The following is a 20894-nucleotide window of genomic DNA, read 5'->3' as shown; positions in this document are numbered from 1 at the left end:
TAATCTCTACAACTCACCATGCCGGTGCCTCAGTGCGTCGACTCGCTCCCTCAAGGCGGCGACTTCGGCCCTCAAGCCGCGCCTCTCTGTCTCCAAAGCCGGTAGGGCCGTGAGCATGGACGCTAGGGCCGCCTGAATGCCGCAAACGCCGCCCACCAAGCGACTCGCGAGCCGCGCGGCTCGAGCCTCGCCCGCCTCGCCGTCTGAAAATAGACAGTGGTACTGATTCTGTGAGGGCAAAAGACCGAGAGGCCGCTCACCAACTAGGTGGTCCGACCAGCTAAAGGAGTCCAGCAGGTGTGGATTTCATCACATTGTAAAAATGGCCACCGACAGACGCCGATGGAAACAGATAAGCCATTCGAGGGCAGTTTGCCAGGACCACGATCTTCAGCAATGAAGGAACGACCGGAGAGAGAGAGACTGATTCTGTGAGTCAGCTGTGATAGCCTAGTGGTTAGGACGTCCGCTTTCTAATCGGAGGTCGGGGGTTCGATCCCGGGCACGCACCTCTAACTTTTCGGAGTTATGTGCGTTTTAATTAATTAAATATCACTTGCTTTAACGGTGAAGGAAAACATCGTGAGGAAACCTGCATGCCTGAGAGTTCTCCATAATGTTCCCAAAGGTGTGTGAAGTCTACCAATCCGCACATGGCCAGCGTGGTCAAAACCCTTCTCACTCTGAGAGGACGCCCGTTCTCTGTAGTGAGCCGGCGCAGCGCTGGGTTGATCATGATTATGATGACTGATTCTGACGGCAACATCACCGGCTCACTACAGAGTACGGGTCTCCTCTCACAGGGAGAGTAGTTTTGGGCACAGTCCACCACGCTGGCCAATTGCGGGTCGGCAGACTTCATTCACCTTTGAGAACATTACGGAGAAATCTTAAACATACTAGTTTCCTAACGATGTTTTCCTTCACAGATTTGCCCCCTCGCCCAGGGTACAGAACCACCTCATGTGCGAGTCCGATTCACACTTGACCGGTGCTTTTCTCGTCTAACTTACCTAACCCAGAGTCGATGTGTGGTTCGTTGGCCGACAGATCGGCCAATATGTCGTAAGACGCGTCGGCCTCCGCGCCCTCCACTTTATCACGGAATCTTTCTTGTCTGTCTGTCTCTTCTATGGATTTATTAACTTCGGTCGGTTGCTCGTTTGATTCTGTAATAAACCATCCTAACTATTAGTAACTAGCGACCCGTAACCTTACATTTAGGTTCTTTAAAAATCTTGAAAAAACTCTTTGCTTTTCTGAAATAAAAAGTAGCCTATGTCAATCCTCAGTTTATTTAAACTACATAATATAACATACACCTTACCGAGTTACCAACATCAGTACCCTTATTATAAATGAGAAAGTGTGTTTATTTGTTGGTTTATTGTTTTGATGGTTTGTCCTTCAATCACGCTGCAACGGAGCAACAGATCGGTATGATTGTTTGCATGGGTAAAGACCTGGAGAGTGGCATAGGTTACTTTTTATCCCGAAAAATAAAACAGTTCCAACGGGATTTTTAAAAAACCACGCGTACGAAATCATCTAGTACTTTACAACAAGTAAAATTACCTTCGAGCGCGTGTCTAGGCCTACGGCAGGAGTCGCATCGGCCGCTCCGCGCCGCCACCGCGCTCGCTTCGCTCAGCGCTAGGGCTCCGCTTAGGCTCTCCGTCAGCTGATTAGCTGGAAACACATATAAATAAATAAATAAAAGTGATCAGTAGTGCGCGGACAATGGGTTGATCAAAATAAGTTTTCGACGACCTCCCCGGCGCAGTGGTAAGTGGTAAGCACTGTGATCCTATTATTGGGAGGTCCCGGGTTCGATTCCTGGCAGGGGTTTGGAATTTTATATTCTGGGAGGCTTCAGTCGTGGCTAGTTACCACCCTATCGGCAAAGCCGTGTCGCCAAGCAATTTAGCGTTCCTTATTAATTAATTTTTAAAAAATGTGATCAATTATTTAGCGTAGCGTTGGCAGAAACCAAAGAAAGGGGCATCATAGGTATAATAAAAGCTGTCATTCCCCTTCTAGGTTAGCCCACTCCCATCTTAGACTGCATCATCACTCACCATCAGGTGAGATTAAAGTCAAGGGCTAACTTGTATCTAAATAAATAAAAGTTAAAACCAAAGCAGTACTCACCCTGCGCCTGCGCAGCTAATAGCAGTTGATGCAGGTCCGGCGCGCTCTCACTCTCGCTCGGTAGTAGACCGCCGCAAATGTCTGACCAAATAAGAATACGATCTAAATATATAATAGGAAAAGGTGACTGACTGACTGACTGAGATTTTTACTCCAGTCTCGTTCCGACTCGAGACTCACGACTATTAAATACTTTTGTGTTTAGGTCGCGATTTTGATCGAGTGGTTACAATAGCAATTGCGCCCTAGTCAAATAAATAATGCAGTTAGGTTATTTATATCCCCGCGCAAGCTTTGTATGAGTGGACATTTTAGTAACTTATTCAAAAATTAGTTAAATTCTACCTGCTCTTCTGGGTTATGCTTTTAATTGTACCTAGCCTAAACTTTGACTACTTATAATTAATTTCTAAATCTAATTAACAGTCGAATTACTGTCCTTAGTTTATTCTAATAGTAATACAGTAGTTGGCAAGAAATACCACATTGACAACATTGACCTTTAGGAAGAGATACTGGTTTCGTAGAGCGTTGAATCTGTCGTTGAGACCGACAAAACGTCAAATAGGAATGAGTGACAGAGACAACGCTCTACGAAGCAGAAAGCTCTTTCTAAAGGTCGATGTACAATATTTCTTGCCGGCTACTGTAGGTATGTATTTATGTTGAAATCTATAGAGTGTAGACTTTGCTCAGACTTAAGACACTGTTAAAATGAGACAGCGCTATATCTCTTACATAAATCAGTGGCCCTACCGCGGTTGTTTGACAGCTACAATGCCACGATCGCAATCATCTCTGATTGGTTATCGCTCGCTCACTATTGGCCACAATGCATTGTTGCAACAAGAATCGCACAAATTCAGCCAATCAGAACAATTGAGATTGTAATAATGATTGATGCAGGTTTTAGACAATCGCCCTTCTGTCTCTTTTAAACTAAGACTGTGTGAGCAAAGTCAAAGTACACTCTATAGATTTCAGCCTTAGAGTTCAATACTCTGTGTTACTTACCGACTTGTCCCATAGTGTCGGCGATGGCCAGCTCCGCAAGGTGGGTGAAGCTGTTGGGAGGCACGCCCAGCAGTTCGGCCACCACCGCGCTCTTCGCGCGCAAAGCACGACTTATGGCCTCGTCCAAGCGACGCAGCCGTTCTGTCCAACAATATTTACGAGGGTCATTCGAGTCATACGAGTGTTTATATATATATACTATCTAGTTAACTAATTGTAACTGTTTGTCTCTACAAAATAAAATAAATAAATAAATAAATAAATTCAAGAAGTAAAGAGACAAATGCTATAATTTTAAAACTATTCAATGAATGTGTACAATCTTTTCAGGGGTGTTAGTTGGCACCCTTGGGATATGCTCTTATTAACTTTAAATTATTGTAACTCCTGTGTTAGCGGGACTAGCGGGGCGGGGGAGGTAGCATTTGTTGCGTGATCTTTGCGGATTAGTTAATAAAGACGAGTCTTTGGCCGGGTGCGCATCGCGCGTTTGCGGTAGAACAGTATTTGAAGTGTAAAGTAAAGTAAAATATGCTTTATTGTACACCAAAACAAAAACAATAGACATATAACAAATACAGCATGTACAATAGGCGGCCTTATCGCTAAAACAGCGATCTCTTCCAGGCAACCTTAGGGTAGAGGATATTGTAAACATTAAAGAAAGCGGAAGGGGTGTACTAAGTGTGTGGAATCGTTGGTTCGAGCACGTCGTGTATTCTCTTCCCACCTTCACATTCGGCGATTAAGCGATGGTCCAAGCACGCAACTTTTTTTTCAACAATTTTTTTCAAAAAAACACGCAAACGTTGGCAATGGCCCCAATTCTCTAGTCTCTCTCTAAACTAAATTTAGAGTATCTGCATCCTTTTCTTTTTACTAATGCTAAAAAAGGAACGGAACATGACTTTCACATTTAAAGACTCTAAATTTTAGTGCACAATACAAATTTAAACAGTAGGTTCGCGAGTGCGTGCTAAAATCACGGGTTTACCACTAAACATTAAATTTAGAAATGTCAAACTGCTTCTGCCCTTTTCATATTACAATAGTAATAAGAGGGTGCGAATACTCTAAAATTAGGTTGTGCTTAGAATCGGTGCCATTGGCGGTTTAACCGATTTTGATGAAATTTGGTACAAAGTTAGCTTACATCCCTTTTTTATCCCGGAAAATCTATTTAAACCTAAATCCACGCGGACACAGCCGCGGGCATCATCTAGTTATGCATAATTTACCTTGGTGAGAAAACACTCGTTGCGCGGTGTGCACCGCGCCGGACGGGGGCGACACCACCACAGCGGCGCTGGTCTCTAAGGCAGGTAAGGCGTCGCCGCCATGCGTTGAGATTCGCCCCACCGTCGCGCGAGATTGCCTGAAATACATCCAACTTATTGTTTTGACGACCTCGCTGGCACAATACGGTATTTGACAGCTAGTCAAATAAGTAACTTTTTATCAAACGTCAAAACGCGCGCTCCGTGGCTCTACCGCGGTTGTTTGACAGCTACAATGTCACGATCGCAATCATCTCTGATTGGTTAATGCTCGCTCACTATTGGCCACAATGCATTGTTGCAACAAGAATCGCACAAATTCAGCCAATCAGAACAATTGAGATTGTAATAATGATTTTATTTTATTTTATTATTATTGCAGCAGGTTTGATGCAGGTTTTAAACAATCGCCCTACAGTATTCGAGATTCTATGAAATACCGGTGTATGACGTCACAATCATTTGACGTGCTTTTTTTAGTTTAATCAATAATTTAAAATGGTTATTACACTTAAAACCAACAAAGCACGTGGATTTTACGTATTTTGGAAGACCCTCTAGTAATCACTGAGAAATAATTTCTTTTTGATGAAGTCAAGTACCCAATGGTGAGCGCTGTGGTGTTATAAGTGCTGGGTTCGATTCCCGGTAGGGATTTGAAAATTTATTAAATCTGGTCTGGTCTTTATTAAGTTGAATTTTATTGAAAGTAAGGCCGCGCCAGTGGTAGCAAAACTGTTTTCGATTTTTTTTAAACATGTGAGTGATTGGATGGTGCATCAAAATGGTTAAGGCTATACTAAATTCTTTACACGGATAGGGTATAGTGATCTGCCTGTCTTATAAAAGTATTGAGTGTAGAAAAACTATTCAAACTCACTTGATCCTATCGTCGCCATTTTCCTCTTTATCAACAGACGCGGATCTTGCGTCTCTGTCGTTCTCCTCCTCTCTCTCCAACGACTGCTTGTCTCGCTCGCTGATGTTGCTAGCGTCGTCTCGCTCTAGCGATGCTCTGTCTCGCTCACTCTCGCACGGTTCTTCGGGAGGAACACTCGAGGTGGTCGACTTTTCAGACGCGTCCGATGGATTTCGAGATACATTTATACCTGAAAAGAAAAAGATTTTTTTATTATTCGGATACTAGCCCTTGACTGCAATCTCACCTGATGGTAAGTGATGATGCAATCTAAGACGCACGGGCTAACCTGGAAAGGTTACGGCAGTTTTGATTAAAACCCATACCCCTTGGTTTCTACACGGCATCGTACTAAGTCGGTTGGTAGCACGGTTTTGCCGGTAGAGTGGTAACTAGCGACGGCCGAATCCACACACCAGACCTGATCAGAAATTTACATATAAAATTCCAAACCCCTGCCTGCCGCGAATCGAACCCAGGACCTCCCGCTATCAAGACCACAGCGCTTACCACTGCGCCAGGGAGGTCGCCAACAGCACTTTAAATCGCTTGTATAGACATCAGCATGATAAACCTATCACCGGCTCACTACTGAGAATGAGTATGCTCTCAACACTTGTATGAGCTTTTGAGAACATGTTGGTGGACTCTCAGTCATGCAGGTTGAATCACGATCATTAAAGTAAGCATATTTGCATAAACCGCACATAACTCCCAAAAGAGGTATAGTACGCGACAGGTCGAGATGGCAATTGGGGGTATGAGGTGGGGGGATGCTCCGCACTCCACACGGGGGCTGTGCAGGTGTGCGGGGCGTCCCCACCCCGATTGCCATCTTAACCCGTCGCGCACTATACGTGCCCGGCATCGAAACTCAAGAACAATCATGAAAGAAAACATGTTTGTGATTGGTTGGTGTCTCAAAATGGCGCCCACTGAGATGTTTTCCTCTATCATTTGTATGGGATTCTGTAACAGAGAGAGCGCTATACGAACTTGTTTCCGCGGATAGAGTATAATAGAAATCTTGCCCTGTAGGTACAAACCTGAATCATCAGTAGATCTCGTATGTTGGTGCGAGGGAGTGAGGCTGGGTTTGGTCTCCGCGAGGCGCGCCAGGGGCGACTCTTGTATGTGTTTTACCCATCTGTTCACAACATATGCAATATTAAACAGCTGATATTACAGTAGTACTGTAGAAAAACGGAACCCTTATAGAATCACTTTGTTGTCTGTCTGTCTGTCTGTCGGGTTGTCAAAAACCTACAGGGTACTTCCCGTTGACCTAGAATCATGAAATTTGGCAGTTAGGTAGGTCCTATAGCAGACATAAGGGGCAAAACTGAAAATCGTGAATTTGTGGTTACATCACACACAAAAAAATTAAATTGTGGTCATGAACTAATAATTAGTATTTTCAATTTTCAAAATAAGATAACTATATCAAGTGGGGTATCATATGAAAGGGCTTCACCTGTGCATTCTAAAACAGATTTTTATTTATTTTTATGCATCATAGTTTTTAAATTATCGGGCAAAATGTCGAAAAAACTCAACTGTAGTACGGAACCATCTTTGCGCGAGCCTGACTCGCACTTGGCCGGTTTTTTTATAATTGGATTTTCACTTACGTGAGGTATTCATTGGTGGTGTTAGCAGAAAGTTCGTGCATTTGAATACCGTTGATGTTCATCAGGAAGAACGTGTTGCGCACCGCCGCGTTGGGCCGGAATAGAACCTTGTCCCTGCACAAATAATTACATTTCAGCGTTTAAACTACCGTGAGTGATTTCCATTATAAATACTATCTGTCCCGGCTTACTCACGTGTGTAGTCGACGTTAGCCCGACTAGTTTCGAACCCATCCGGGGTCCTTTTTCAAGGGAGTCCGTCCGCGCACGCGCCGCGGTTTTGACTGCGGGACGCGCGTGCCGCTGCCCGTAGAGCCCGTTGTGTTGTGTTCAATCGTGACAATGGATGGATGCTACCCTCAGCGTGGAAACCGCTTTTTGACGCTAAGACAAGGGCATCAGTCGTGGGACGGGACACCATTAGCTCCGCGTGCCTGGATTTCGGTGACGGTTCCAGTGATGAAGAACAACAGGAACTGTCGGGAGACGATCGGCAGCTGTCTCCCCCCCACCCCAGCCACCCTCACAACGGGCTCTACGGGCAGCGGCACGTGCGTCACGCAGTCAAAACCGCGGCGCGTGCGCGGACGGACTCCCTTGAAAAAGGACCCCGGATGGGTTCGAAACTAGTCGGGCTAACGTCGACTACACACGTGAGTAAGCCGGGACAGATAGTATTTATAATTACATTTCAAACCAAAAAACGTATACGTACTCGATGCTATTTACTAAAAACCTCAACTCTGCTCAGCCCTAGTGGCTCTGCAAATAATTAATAACAAACAAAAATCATGTGCGGACAGACCGATGTCCCGGTAGTATCTAAATATATAAAAACTAGCTGATGCCCGCAACTTCGTACGCGTGGATTTAGGTTTTTAAAAATCCTGTGGGAACTCTTAAATTTTCCGGGATAAAAAGTAGCCTATGTCCTTCCCCGGGTTGCAAGCTACCTCTGTACCCAATTTCGTCGAAATCGGTTGAACGGTTGAGCCGTGAAAAGCTAGCAGACAGACAGACAGACAGACAGACTTTTGCATTTATAATATTAGTATGGATATATCAACGCACAGCTCAAACTACTGGACGGATCGGGCTGAAATTTGACATGCAGATAGCTATTTCATAATAAGTCATCGTAGGCATCCGGTAAGAAAGGATTTTTGAAAATTCAACCCCTAAGAGGGTGAAATAGGAGTTTGAAATTTATGTAGTCCACACGGACGAAGTCGCGGGAATAAGCTAGTAAGTAATTAAATCAGTTCGCTTGTATGGTGTATCGAAGGTGTGATAATACTAGTGTCCAACCATACCATACCAACCAACCATAGAACCACCATACCATAGAAGAGTAGATGATGATGGTTGGTCGATCAGTCGGTTTGTAGTGTATGCTTACCACTTGATGAGCGGCGACAGTAGCGCCGCGTGCGACGGTTGCGCGAGCGGTCGCAGCACGAACTTATCCCCCTCCCGCTGCAGCAACACCAGGCTGTCTTCCAGCATCAGGGCCTGAGGAACACAAACCTTAAGCTACTTCCCTGTCAGAGGCATTCACGAAACAGTGATATAATGCGTAAATTTTCAGAAAGGACTCGCCATTTTAACTCTGTGTCAACTGTCATGTCAAAAGTACGGTTCACCTCTAAAATATTGACTACAATCGTACTTTTCACGTGACAGTTGACACCAAGTTAAAATGTCGAGTGAGATCTCATTTTGTACGCATTACACTTACCAGCACGCTTATCTTTTTAGTGTCAGTCCTCAGAGACAACTCCCCCTCGTGCCGCAGCGCATGCGACGTCAGATCCAGCCTCCGCAACTCCTCGAACTCCCCCCCGCTCCCCCCCACTCCGCCGGGGATGCGGACTTCTAGCTTGTTCTGAATTGAGCGCAACCTGGAACAAAACATGAGAGAATGGAAATATAAAAAAAAAAATTGAGGCATCAATATATTATACTCGTTGATAGTGTGGGCAATATCGTGTTGTACAGCAGTGCAACACCTCGATCAGGTAGGCCTCTTAACTTGTGTTGAGACGTCGGGCCCCTCCGACACAAACCTCTACGACGAACATCTGATATACCAGATGTCCCAACGATGATTTTCAGTAATCACCCTTTGAATTTGAACTTATCATCAACATAAAAGGTCTCTTACCATCAGCAGTCCGTATGGCCGTGTCGACACTATGCAGCACATCCTTAGCCACATTCAAAGCCTTTTTCACCTGAGAGATGCCATCTTCACTATTAACTTCTTCGTTCTCACACAGGTCCTCTGCAACTGTCTTGAGTATACTCTCAAATAGGAGCTGGTATTAAAATAAAAAGGTCTCTTACCGATGCTCGTTTTCTGCAGTCCGTATGGCCGTGTCGACACTATGCAGCACATCCTTAGCCACATTCAAAGCCTTTTTCAGCTGAGCGATGTCATCCACACTATCGACTTCTTCGTTCTCACACAGATCCTCTGCGACTGTCTTGAGTATGCTCTCTAATAAGAGCTGGTACTTTGTTAGCCTGGAAACAAAATTTTCAAAATTATTATTTAATGTAGAAATTCCAAACACACGATCAGTTTAGTTTAATAGTATGTTTCCACGTCTAGAACGAAGCCAAGGTGTTCTTGAGTACGGACTGCGTACCGGTACGCTTAGCATAGAAACCTCTATAGTTGAATTTTAAATTGAACAACCATTTTTGACGTTTCCAATGCTACCAGATTTTTATGAAAAACTAGCGTATGCTCGCGACTTTGTCCGCGTGGACTACACAAATTTCAAACCCCTATTTCACCCCCTTAGGGGTTGAATTTTCAAAAATCCTTTCTTAGCGGATGCCTACGTCATAATAGCTATCTGCATACCAAATTTCAGCCCGATCCGTCCAGTAGTTTGAGCTGTGCGTTGATAGATCAGTCAGTCAGTCAGTCAGTCAGTCACCTTTTCCTTTTATATATATAGAGATAAATAGTGCGGGGGGCAAAAGAATCACCAAATGAGTTGGTACAGTAGCATTGGAAATGTGTTAAATGAACTGTACTGAGTTATTAAATTACTATTAAGTACTAACTGTCCTGCCCCGGCTTCGCTCGGGTGGAGTTTAGAAAATTGAGGGGGAGGTTGAATTAAATTGTTCTCTCCGTAAGAACCATCCCCGTACTTCAAGGAATATTATAAAAAAAGAACTAGCGAAATCGGTTCAGCTGTTCTCGAGATTTGCGATGAGCAACACATTTAGTGATTCATTTTTATATTATAGAAGATTTATTTATTAAGTTACTATTAGCAAGCTGAAGTGGCAGTGGGCAGGTCATGCCTGTGGTAGAGGCGATGGCCGTTGGAGCCGGAAAGTCCTTGAGTGGAGACCGCGTTTAAGCAAGCGTAGTGTGGGACACCCTCCAGCACGATGGACCGACGATATAAGGAGGCTGGCGGGAAGTGGCTGGATGAGGAAGGCTAAAGACCGGGTGTGGTGGCGCTCTTTAGGGAAGGCCTATGTCCAACAGTGGACGTCCACAAGCTGATGATGATGATGATGATGATGATGATGATGATGATGATGATGATGATGATGATGATGATGATGATGATGATGATGATGATGATGATGATGATGAGTTATTAAATAAAGTAAATACTAAATACTTCACGTTACCTTTGCCACACGCAAGCGAGTAAATCCCGCAACTGCAGTCGCCCACATCTGGGAAGTTGTTCCCTTCCCGCTAGAAACTGGTGCAGTTCCTTGTTCTTTCTTCTTCTCTCTCGGAGGGAGTCCAAAGCCATGCGCTGTCCTCGGCAGAACTTGGATAGGCATGACGCGTAGCCGGAGTCGCCGAGCTGGAAGGAGTGGATAATTTTTTTTTTTGGTTAAAATGTGAATTAGTAACATTCTCAAAATAGTTTTTCTAAGAATAGGGATTCTGGGATAGATTTGAAGATTTCACGAGAAATTCTGATAAGTGTGAGATACACTTGTGAAAAATGTGGTAAAATAATCTATTACATATTATATTGTATTTAAAATAAAAAGGTATATGAACTTTTAGGTACACATCCCAGAAAAAAATCTGGTACAGCGATTTCTAAGTTTCAGAAAAATTTATGATATGCTCGAATACGAAGGGTCCCGTACCATCATACAAGAAATAACAAATGTTTTAATTTACATTTTCCATGACGGCATTTTTTAATTTTTTTTATTATTTGTTGTTATAGCTGCAATAGAAATACACACTCAGTGAAAATTTCGACTCTGCTTATTAATTACGGTACATGAGATACTGTTCGCTGACAGACAGAGAGACAGACGGACGAGCAGCGGAGGCTTAGCAATAGGGTCCCGTGGCACTATGTGAAATTGTTTTAGAAATAAATATTTTTGATTTTTTTGATTTGATTTTTGATTCAAACAGAAACTCACGGTATTCAACATGGCGTCAGCAACTGGTCGTATTTGTACCACGTGGTTCGGCGCTTCACTCCTCACACTCCTCAAGTCCGCGTATAGCCTCGCGTGCCTCTCTCTCACTCCCGGGAGATTGGGGAAGAGGGCGCGGAGCTCCTCAGCCGGCAAGAGGGAGGGTTGCCTCTCCAGAGGCTTCAGGAAGTCCACTCCAAGGACCTTGAGCCAACGGACGTGGGAACCCTCGGAGACTATTAGCTCTGTAATTATAAATTCAGAGGTTTTAATGAACAAATCCTGAATAAAGGGCATTGAACCTAGTTGGCTTCAAATCCGCTATTTTGAAAAAACCTCGTTTCAGCGGCCAATGATAAACCATATGTCAATCAATAGACACACCGCCATACTCAGAGTCGCTAATCGTTACTTAAGATTGAGTTAAAACGAGACAGATTTATGTGAGAGATATAGCTCTGTCTCGTTTTAACTAAACTTAAGTAACGATTATGCGACTGAGTACGACTGAGTTGTAAGTGATTACAATCAAAAAGTGTTCAGTGATGAAATGTTGTAAGAGATTCTGAGATATTTGAGTTCAAAATCGTAGAAAAATAATTCAAGTAATTATTAATGATATTTTTCTACGATTTTAAACTGAAATATCTCAGAAAGTATATCACTTACTATATTTCATGAATGCTTTTTGATTGTAATCACTTCGACTGACACGTTTTATCACTAGCCGCTGAAACGAGGTTTTATAAAATGGCGGACTTTTAGGTATGCCAAGTTTCATACAAAAAACCGGCCAAGTGCATACAGACTCGCGCACCGAGGGTTCCGTACTACAGTCGTATTTTTTCGACTGAAAATATTAATTATTTGTTTGTACTAATTTTGTTCGTACAATTTTTTTACGGTTTTCAGATTTATTCCTTTACTTGAGCTATAAGACCTACCTACCTACGGACGGACGGACAGAGACAACAAAGTGATCCTATAAGGGTTCCTTTTTGCCTCTTGAGGTACGGATCCCTAAAAATATTTGAACCCTTTTGCAGGCCACCTTAAAATTTTGGTCGTATTCTGGTATGTCATCTCACCGTGTATGACTTCTTGTCGTTTCCGGATCCTGGCCGACAAGACGATGGACTCGCGCACGAGCGTCGGCAGGCTGTCCGACCACTGCGCGGCCAGAGGCTCCTCCTCCTCCGACCAGTCGGATTGGGAGGCTGGAAACAAATACAGATATTTACAGGTTTACAGGGCATTCCGAACCAGTGGTAGATGTATGTGGCGATTTTATGTGCAACACTGCTAAGTAATGACAACAGCGCCCTTTATATGTGATTTAGAACGGAGTTCGCCGACTTTTAAAACTAATGATTTTTACTAGTAAAACAACATTAAAAGTCGGCGAACTCCACCCTTGGTAAACTAACGTTTATAAACTTTTAATTTTTTTTCTGATGTGACCACAAATTCACGAGTTTCGGATTTTTCCTTTATTTGTGCTACAATACCTACCTACCTGCCACATTTCGTAATTCTAGGTCAACGGGAAATACCCTATAGGTTACTTGACAGACAGTACAGTACAAGATTTTCCGTCTCACCAAACCAAACCAAATTCGAGAGTCGAAATACTTCCGCGTTACAGTAAACTGGATCTTAAAAACCTTGTTTTAAAGCTCAAGTTTGTCTACACTTCTACAGCCAGCGCTCCAAGCGGAAACATTGCGAAATTAAAATCAGTGGCATTGAATATTTGACTTCAATTCAAGGCTGTTTAGGTCCATTTTACTGTAACGCGGAAGTATTTCGACTCTCGAATTTGGTTTCGTTTGGTGAGACGTAAAATCTTGTACTACGGGTACTGATAACAAATTGATCCTATAAGGGTTCCTTTTTTCGTTTTGGGTTACGGAACTAGCCTAAAAAGAGGAAAGAATTTCTGCTCACCTTGCTGGTCCGCGGCGACGGTGTTACTCTCGTTGCTTCTAGAAGACAAGCTCGAACTGCTCGAGCTGCCTGAGGGGGCAGTCACCGCGCCCGGCTCCAGGTCACTGCAAACAACAAACAACGCAAAGGTCAAAGCATGGCTTTAGAATCATCCTCAACTGATAGACGTCCACGACTGGACATCTTCGACGTAAGTGGCAGGCGTCCAATGTTCATCCAAACATTTGACGCTAGGTAAGCTATTTTTCTTTGATTTCACGTCACCCATAGCCTAATATTCGACATATCCTCGATTCAGGATCAAACCTAGAGTTCCCTCACTCTTGTTATGACACTAGGGAGTTCCATAAGCACCGGTCTTGCGCCACCAGCATGCAGCGGCTTCTGCAGACTTATATGATGTCATCTGTCCACCAAATGGGGATCTGCCAACGCTGCGCTTATCGGTACGAGATCATCATTCTAGCACCATGTGACCGAAACGTCTATTGGTTTTTCGAACTATGTGCCTTGCCCATTGTTACATTGACATTTATGTCGTTTACTCTGGTGGTATTTTCGGTTTTTTAAACAGTTGAAAAGCTCAAATGAGGAATTCGCAATTTAAAAATTTGTAGGTATGCCTGCCTTCTATTCGGGAGGTCGGGGGTGAAGGAAATGCATGCATGAGAGTTCTCCATAATGTTCTCAAAGTTGTGTGAAGTCTGTCAATCCGCACTTGGCAAGCGTCAACAACTATAGCCCAAAACCCTTCTCAATCTGAGAGGAGTAGCGTAGTGTAGCGAGCCAGCGATGGGTTGATGATGATGATGATGATGAATAATGCAATTGCGTTACTTAATGAAAACAGCGTGCTCGTTGTTGCCAATAAAACAATAATAGTGCAAATTGTTCAAAGGTCGGAGGAAACGCGACTCATAACATCTGAAGGAAGTTGTAAAAGTCTAAAACGGGCCGCCCGGGACTCGGTGCACTATGAACTATGAAATTATACTAAAGTTCAACGAGGGCGAGTTGCAAATTAGACGATTTGCGAACGGGACGACTTACTAACAAACCTTCATAACTTCGAAAAGTTACAGGTGCATCCCCGGGATCCCGGGATCGGAACCCCGACCCGTTATTCATACCTTTAATCACCACGACTTAGCAGTCGTACAAGCATGGTTGAACAATTTGGTAGTTGGATATAGAGCTTGTTATGACAAACTTCCATTTTCATTGGCCCATAAAGCTTTCCGCGGAAAATTCGCCATTAGATTCGCGTGGTTAGCAAACTGAACTAGTATTTACGTATAATGCCACGATGTACGTGACACTTGAACTAATGGGTTTCTGGGAAACTTCATACAATGTTATAATTAGATGGAAAGTGATGCTTATTCTGGTGTACATCATTGTACATCATTTCTAAAGTATACTAAATAAACAGTGTTTTGGGGTTCCGTACCATAACCTACTTGGAGGCTTATTGGGTGTAAATAAGCCTCCGCTGTCCGTCCATCCATTCGTCTGTCTGTCAGTGAGCTCAGTATCGTATAGAGAGCGGAAATTTTCACAGAAAATGTTTTTTAATAGAGATAGCGAGCAAACGAGCAGGCGGGTCACCTGATGTTAAGTGATTACCGCCGCCCATGAACATTTGCAGCACCAGAGGAACCGCCGATGCGTTGCCAGCCTTTAAGGTATTTGTCGGTCCGCCCCTTAAATAACCCCATGTGTATTTCTATTGTCGCTATTACAACAAATAATAAAAGTTACAAAATGGCCGCCATAAAAATTTAAAAAAAAAATTAAGTGTTATTTCTTGTACGATGGCACGGAACCCTTCGTTTGCGAATCCGACTCGCACTTGACCGATATATTCAGGTTAAAGAACTGAAGGAGGCAAGCTATTTTTGTGCCCTGTACAAATCGGCTCAATTGTTGAGCTGTGAAATTATAACAAACGAGCAGATAGACACAATTTCGAGACAAAAAGTGTGTCTGTCTGCATAAACTTGACAAACCACGATTATTTTCAATGCCCTAAGCTAAGGGCGAGATCTATAGAGCGCACTTTGACTTTGCTCAGACTTAAGACACTGTTAAAACGAGACAGCGCTATACCGCTTTAACTGAAACTTAAGTCTAAGCAAAGTCAAAGTGCGCTCTATAGATTTCAACCTAAGTGTGAACAGTTTATTGTAGACGTGTGTAGACTGTGCCGTTATCATCCAAACATAACTGAGCGGGCAATTAGTTATGATAACTAAGTATTATCTACTCCACAAATATTTCTACAATTGAGAAATTATTTTCTAACATGTGTCTCTCTATTTGTTATGGGCTCTTCTCAGACCTGGGTGCGTTTGCAACCCACGTTTAAAGACCCTCTATTTAATCACTGAGAAATAATTTATTTTTGACATAGGCAACATGCCTAGTATTTGAAAAATAAAACGTCTATGTGAGTAATAACATTATATTCCGTAAAGTAAGATACCTTTCAGACAAAGTCCGTCGCGCCAGAACGCCAACGGTCGGCGGCTGGCTGCCCGCTGGAAGCGACACATTCCTGGACACGCGGGGTGGCGTTTGCGCAGCCATTTCTCACTTTTACCACTTCGATTCACTTCTGTACACTTAACATTCTTTGCACTTATGTCACTTATGTATTTATAATTTATTTCACTTCACTTGCATAGTCAATTTATCATAAAGTTTTTATTCAGCAAGTCATAAGTATATAAATTTTTTTTAAATACCTATTTATCTAAATCTGCACCTACAGATATGATGCGCGTGTCAGACAAATGTTCAAATGTAATCGAAACGTGCAACGTTGCACGCTCATAGTGTACCTACTACGTACGTATCCACTATTGAAACAGTGGCAGATATATTTGGCGTCAGAAGAAAAAGTGGTTTCTTTAATACATTCAATTCAATGATCTATTTACTCAGGAAATATCAACTAAAAATAGGAAGCAAACGGTATACAAAGATTTTTTTTTAATGTCTTAATAAAATAAATAAATTCTTTGAAGAAAAATATATCATGAACATTTGCCGTGGGTGATTTAGCTATCTATTCAGTGGTATGAGATGAGGTTTGACGGTGGGCGTGTCTATTGGTTCGTCAGTCATACATTCATTTCTATCGCAGTATGACGTTTAGTGTATGTGCGGACAATAGACAGTAGACACAGTACCTAATATGCTTCAAAATGCAGACTAGACTGATTTATTCAAACAAAGCCCAAAAAGCTTCAGGACGCAGGTATGGGCCGTGAATCGTAGGCCGCAGGCTATAGTATATAGTATAAGACAGCTATAGTAAAAGACAGGTCGAGATGGCAATCGGGGAATGAGGCGGGGGGATACCCCGCACACCCGCACGTCACCCGCGCTCGCCCACACCAGGTTAGCGCCTACATCTCGATCTGTCGTGGACTAGGTAGGTATACCTTCTATGAAAGATTTTTACAGTTGTTTTTTATTCCCCTGGACGATAATTAATTTAATCCTGGATTAAATAGAACGAAGACGCAAAGATTTGATCAAAAACTCGGGTAAAGAAAAGTTTTCATCAGATTTTGTTTTTATGAGGAGTTACGTTTTAAGAGTATTATATAGGTACAATCCGTACGCAATACGTAGGTACGTACATACCTACCTACCTACGATTGGTAGGTACTAAAATACTTTTAATGACAGCAATAAATCGCGAATTAAATCCCCCGACCCGTGTTCCCGATTGTAAATTGTTCGTGTGATTACTGAAAAATGCTGAAATTTTGCATCTGCATGAATCAAAATGCTCATTGCTCAGCGAGTTGCTCGAATGGGTCTCGTATTAAGAAAGCTCAGTCGCTCAGCGCCACTTTTTGTTTTATTCTTATAACTGTTACAAATTTTTCATACGAATAAAAAAAAACCGACCAAGTGCGAGTCAGGCTCGCGCAACGAGGGTTCCGTACTACAGTCGTATTTTTCGACATTTTGCACGATAATTCAAAAACTATTATGCATAAAAATAAATAAAAATCTGTTTTAGAATGCACAGGTGAAGACTTTTCTTTGATACCCCACTTGATATAGTTATCTTACTTCGAAAATTGAAAATACTAATTATTAGTTCATGACCACAATTTTTTTTTGTGTGATGTAACCACAAATTCACAGATTTCAGATTTTTCCCCTAATGTCTGCTATAAGACCTACCTACCTGCCAAATTTCATGATTCTAGGTCAACGGGAAGTACCCTGTAGGTTTCTTGACAGACCGACGAATAGACAGACAGACAGACAACAAAGTGATCCTATAAGGGTTCCATTTTTCCTTTTGAGGTACGGAACCCTAAAAATAGCAAGTCCTCTTGGTAGAGCAAGTAATCACCAAGATCTCTAAATTCTAATTATTATTTGACGAACCTAACAGTATATTATCAGTTATAATTAGCAAGGTAATGAATATTGTTATAACTGTACGAAGTACGTACGTAAATGTACGAAGAAAAACAATCGCTAATTACCTAATTAAGAGATGTAACAAGAAATAATCCCGTAACTAGCAAAAAAATCTAAAACAGAGATAATAATGCCCTATTTAGTAAGTCACTTTACATATTATATTAAAACATTAACAAAATAAATTATAATTATGTCAAAAACTAGTCGTCACATTTTCAATCCGTTTGAACGTATGCCACAGACACACAGACAAACGGGTCAAACATATTATAACAGCACTCTTTCTCTACGTTAGGGGTTGAAACACCAACAAGTTTTCCACAAAAGATAATATACCTAGTAATATATCAAAAATTATCAAATTATCTTAATAAAAAATAATAAAAAAACCGGCCAAGTGCGAGTCAGGCTCGCGCAATGAGGGTTCCGTACTACAGTCGTATTTTTACGACATTTTGCACGATAATTCAAAAACTATGATGCATAAAAATAAATAAAAATCTGTTTTAGAATGTACAGGTGAAGACCTTTCATATGATACCCCACTTGCAATCATCATCCCCCCCTTTTTTTTAGCAACGCGGTTATTTGTCAAAAATTGTTAGGTGTTTGACAAATATTAACGTTGCTAAGTAACTTATTGACAGACTACAGAAAGATTGATTAATTATTATTATTAACTAGCTTATGCTCGCGACTTCGTCCGCGTGGACTACAAAATTTCAAAACCCTATTTCACCCCCTTAGGAGTTGAATTTTCAAAAATCCTTTCTTAGCGATGGCCTACGTAATAATAGCTATCTGCATGCCAAATTTCAGCCCGATCCGTCCAGTAGTTTGAGCTGTACGTTGATAGATCAGTCAGTCAGTCAGTCAGTCATTCAGTCAGTCAGTCAGTCACCTTTTCCTTTTATATATATAATTATAGATATACTAGACTACTCGAGGATACCCGGCGTGCCACTACGCAAAAAAAAATTGCCCAATGAATTTTTTATTGGTCCAAAACCATCATCGCATTATTGCCTTCCTAATGAAACCAGTTTGGGGCACATCGGTTGGACTTGGATGGTTTCAAAATCTATAACGAATATAGTTAGAAACATTTTTTGTTATTTATATATTAGAATATCAAATTGAAATAAGTAAGACAGACACTTTCACTTAATCACTTTAAACCTAATTATGTTAGGTACAAACTCAAAAGTAAAGACACGTCTACACTTCACGATATTTTCATGCCAACTGAGGAGCTGCGTGGTATGACGGTAAGACACAGTAAGTACATACAAACAGAGGCGGATTATCCCTAGGCAAACTAGGCACGTGCCTAGAGGCGCGAGATTACGAAGGGGCGCGCGCGATCATGTAGAGTTGGGTTTCTATGCAAAAAGGCAAACTAGGCACGTGCCTAGGGGCGCGAGATTACGAAGGAGCGCGTGCGATCATGTAGAGTTGGGTTTCTATGCAAAATCTTGGAGTGACCGAAAGTGTGAAGTCTTCACTCGTTTACTTAGTATAATCACCAACTACCAGCTTTGCAATTATAATACGTGACAGGTCGAGATGGCAATCATGGACGAAACGCCCCCACACCCACACAGCCCGGCGCTAACCCGGTGCAGATGAGCGTGGGTAACGTACGTGTGGGCGGGGGTTCCCCCCACCTCTATCCCGATTGCCATCTCAAGATGTTGCGGACTGTACCTACACGATTCATCGTTCTTTCGAAGTTAGTAATTTTTAGGGTTATCTCAAAAGGAAAAACGGAACCCTTATAGGATCACTCTGTTGTCTGTCTGTCTGTCTGTCGGTCTGTCAAGAAACCTACAGGGTACTTCCCGTTGACCTAGAATCATGAACTTTGGCAGATAGATAGGTCTTATAGCAGACATTCGGGGAAAAATCTGAAAACCTTGAATTTGTGGTTACATCACACAAAAAAAATTAAATTGTGGTCATGAACAAATATTGCTATTTTCAACTTTCGAAGTAAGATAACTATATCAAGTGGGTTATCATATGAAAGGGATTTTAATTTATTTTCATGCATTATAGTTTTTGATTTATCGTGCAAAAAGTCGAAAAAATACGACTGCAGTACGGAACCCTCAGTGCGCGAGTCTGACTCGCACTTGGCCGATTTTTTTTAATATGGCTGCTAGAGGGCCACCTATGAGATGCTTGCCTAGGGCGCTCTCGACATTTAATCCGCCTCTGCATACAAACATACATTTTACAGTATACTGACACACCTAACTTGAAGTCCAACCCTCAATGGCTTATTAGGGTTACATAGGTGTCATTTCGGTCGTACCTATATACGTCCATTGCACAGTTTTACGATTTGTTTGATATCTACGTGACTACATCGAACTGGGTCGGTTCAAATGACCTTTTTTGATCAGCGGTACGAAGTGCCTTGCAAACAAAATGTAGAGGGTTCGATTTAAGATATTTTTTTCAGATACAAGTTAGCCCTTGACTGCAATCTCACCTGATGGTGAGTGATGATGCCGTCTAAGATGGAGGCGGGCTAACCTGGAAGGGGTATGGCAGTTTGTATTAAACCCCCGACACACCCCTTTGGTTTCTGCCACTGCGCCAGGAAGGTCGTCAAGATGATTTAGGAAAGAAACTTTCAAACTCTGAACTATGCATTATTTTGTAGATTATGGTAAATCACAACATCGATTCTGCATATTATTCATAACTCCCTAATACTAGTTCTTTCGGAAAGAACTCAGCAAGAAGCTCGAAACTAATCAAGGAACTCAAAATTTAAGATACCTACTCAAAACTTTCCAAAAATCCATATGAAGAAGTACCTTCGTACAGTACGCGGCATAAAGAAATGTACATCGGCCATTAGAATGACATTTAAGCTTTGTAGAGCGTTGTCTCTGTCACTCATACCTATATGACGTTTTGTCGGTCTCAACTACAGAGACAATGCTCTACAAATCTGTTATCTCCTTCCTTCTAAAAGTCAATGTCCATTACTTTCTGCCGCGTATTGTGTTCTTTGCAACTGCAAAGTTTCTTAAATCTCTTTGTAAAACTGAATGTAAA

General features: G+C 42.1%; 1 protein-coding gene and 1 long non-coding RNA gene across 2 annotated transcripts in view; one reads left to right on the top strand and one right to left on the bottom strand.

Moving 5' to 3' along the window:
• The window catches only part of RhoGEF2 (Rho guanine nucleotide exchange factor 2), a 213642-nt gene that overhangs the window by 9172 nt on the left and 183576 nt on the right, over positions 1–20894 (bottom strand). Inside the window, exons 23-38 of the mRNA XM_069507274.1 lie at positions 13368–13471; positions 12509–12637; positions 11424–11665; positions 10656–10840; positions 9339–9518; positions 8731–8893; positions 8392–8504; positions 6993–7106; positions 6408–6508; positions 5323–5551; positions 4404–4540; positions 3166–3306; positions 2152–2232; positions 1576–1689; positions 1014–1169; positions 18–203 (exon numbers count right to left, since the gene is read on the bottom strand). Coding sequence (XP_069363375.1) covers positions 18–203; positions 1014–1169; positions 1576–1689; positions 2152–2232; positions 3166–3306; positions 4404–4540; positions 5323–5551; positions 6408–6508; positions 6993–7106; positions 8392–8504; positions 8731–8893; positions 9339–9518; positions 10656–10840; positions 11424–11665; positions 12509–12637; positions 13368–13471 — 2375 coding nt within the window. The remainder of the gene's footprint in view (positions 1–17; positions 204–1013; positions 1170–1575; positions 1690–2151; positions 2233–3165; positions 3307–4403; positions 4541–5322; positions 5552–6407; positions 6509–6992; positions 7107–8391; positions 8505–8730; positions 8894–9338; positions 9519–10655; positions 10841–11423; positions 11666–12508; positions 12638–13367; positions 13472–20894) is intronic.
• The window catches only part of LOC138404084 (uncharacterized), a 304112-nt gene continuing 298694 nt past the window's right edge, over positions 15477–20894 (top strand). Inside the window, exon 1 of the long non-coding RNA XR_011238192.1 lies at positions 15477–15539. This is a non-coding gene — a long non-coding RNA (uncharacterized lncRNA). The remainder of the gene's footprint in view (positions 15540–20894) is intronic.

This window comes from Maniola hyperantus, chromosome 25 (assembly GCF_902806685.2).
Source record: "Maniola hyperantus chromosome 25, iAphHyp1.2, whole genome shotgun sequence".
In the NCBI taxonomy this organism is placed as follows: Eukaryota; Metazoa; Arthropoda; class Insecta; order Lepidoptera; family Nymphalidae; genus Maniola; species Maniola hyperantus.
Note: the sequence above shows the minus strand (reverse complement) of the source record. Positions and strands in the feature narration are given on the sequence as shown.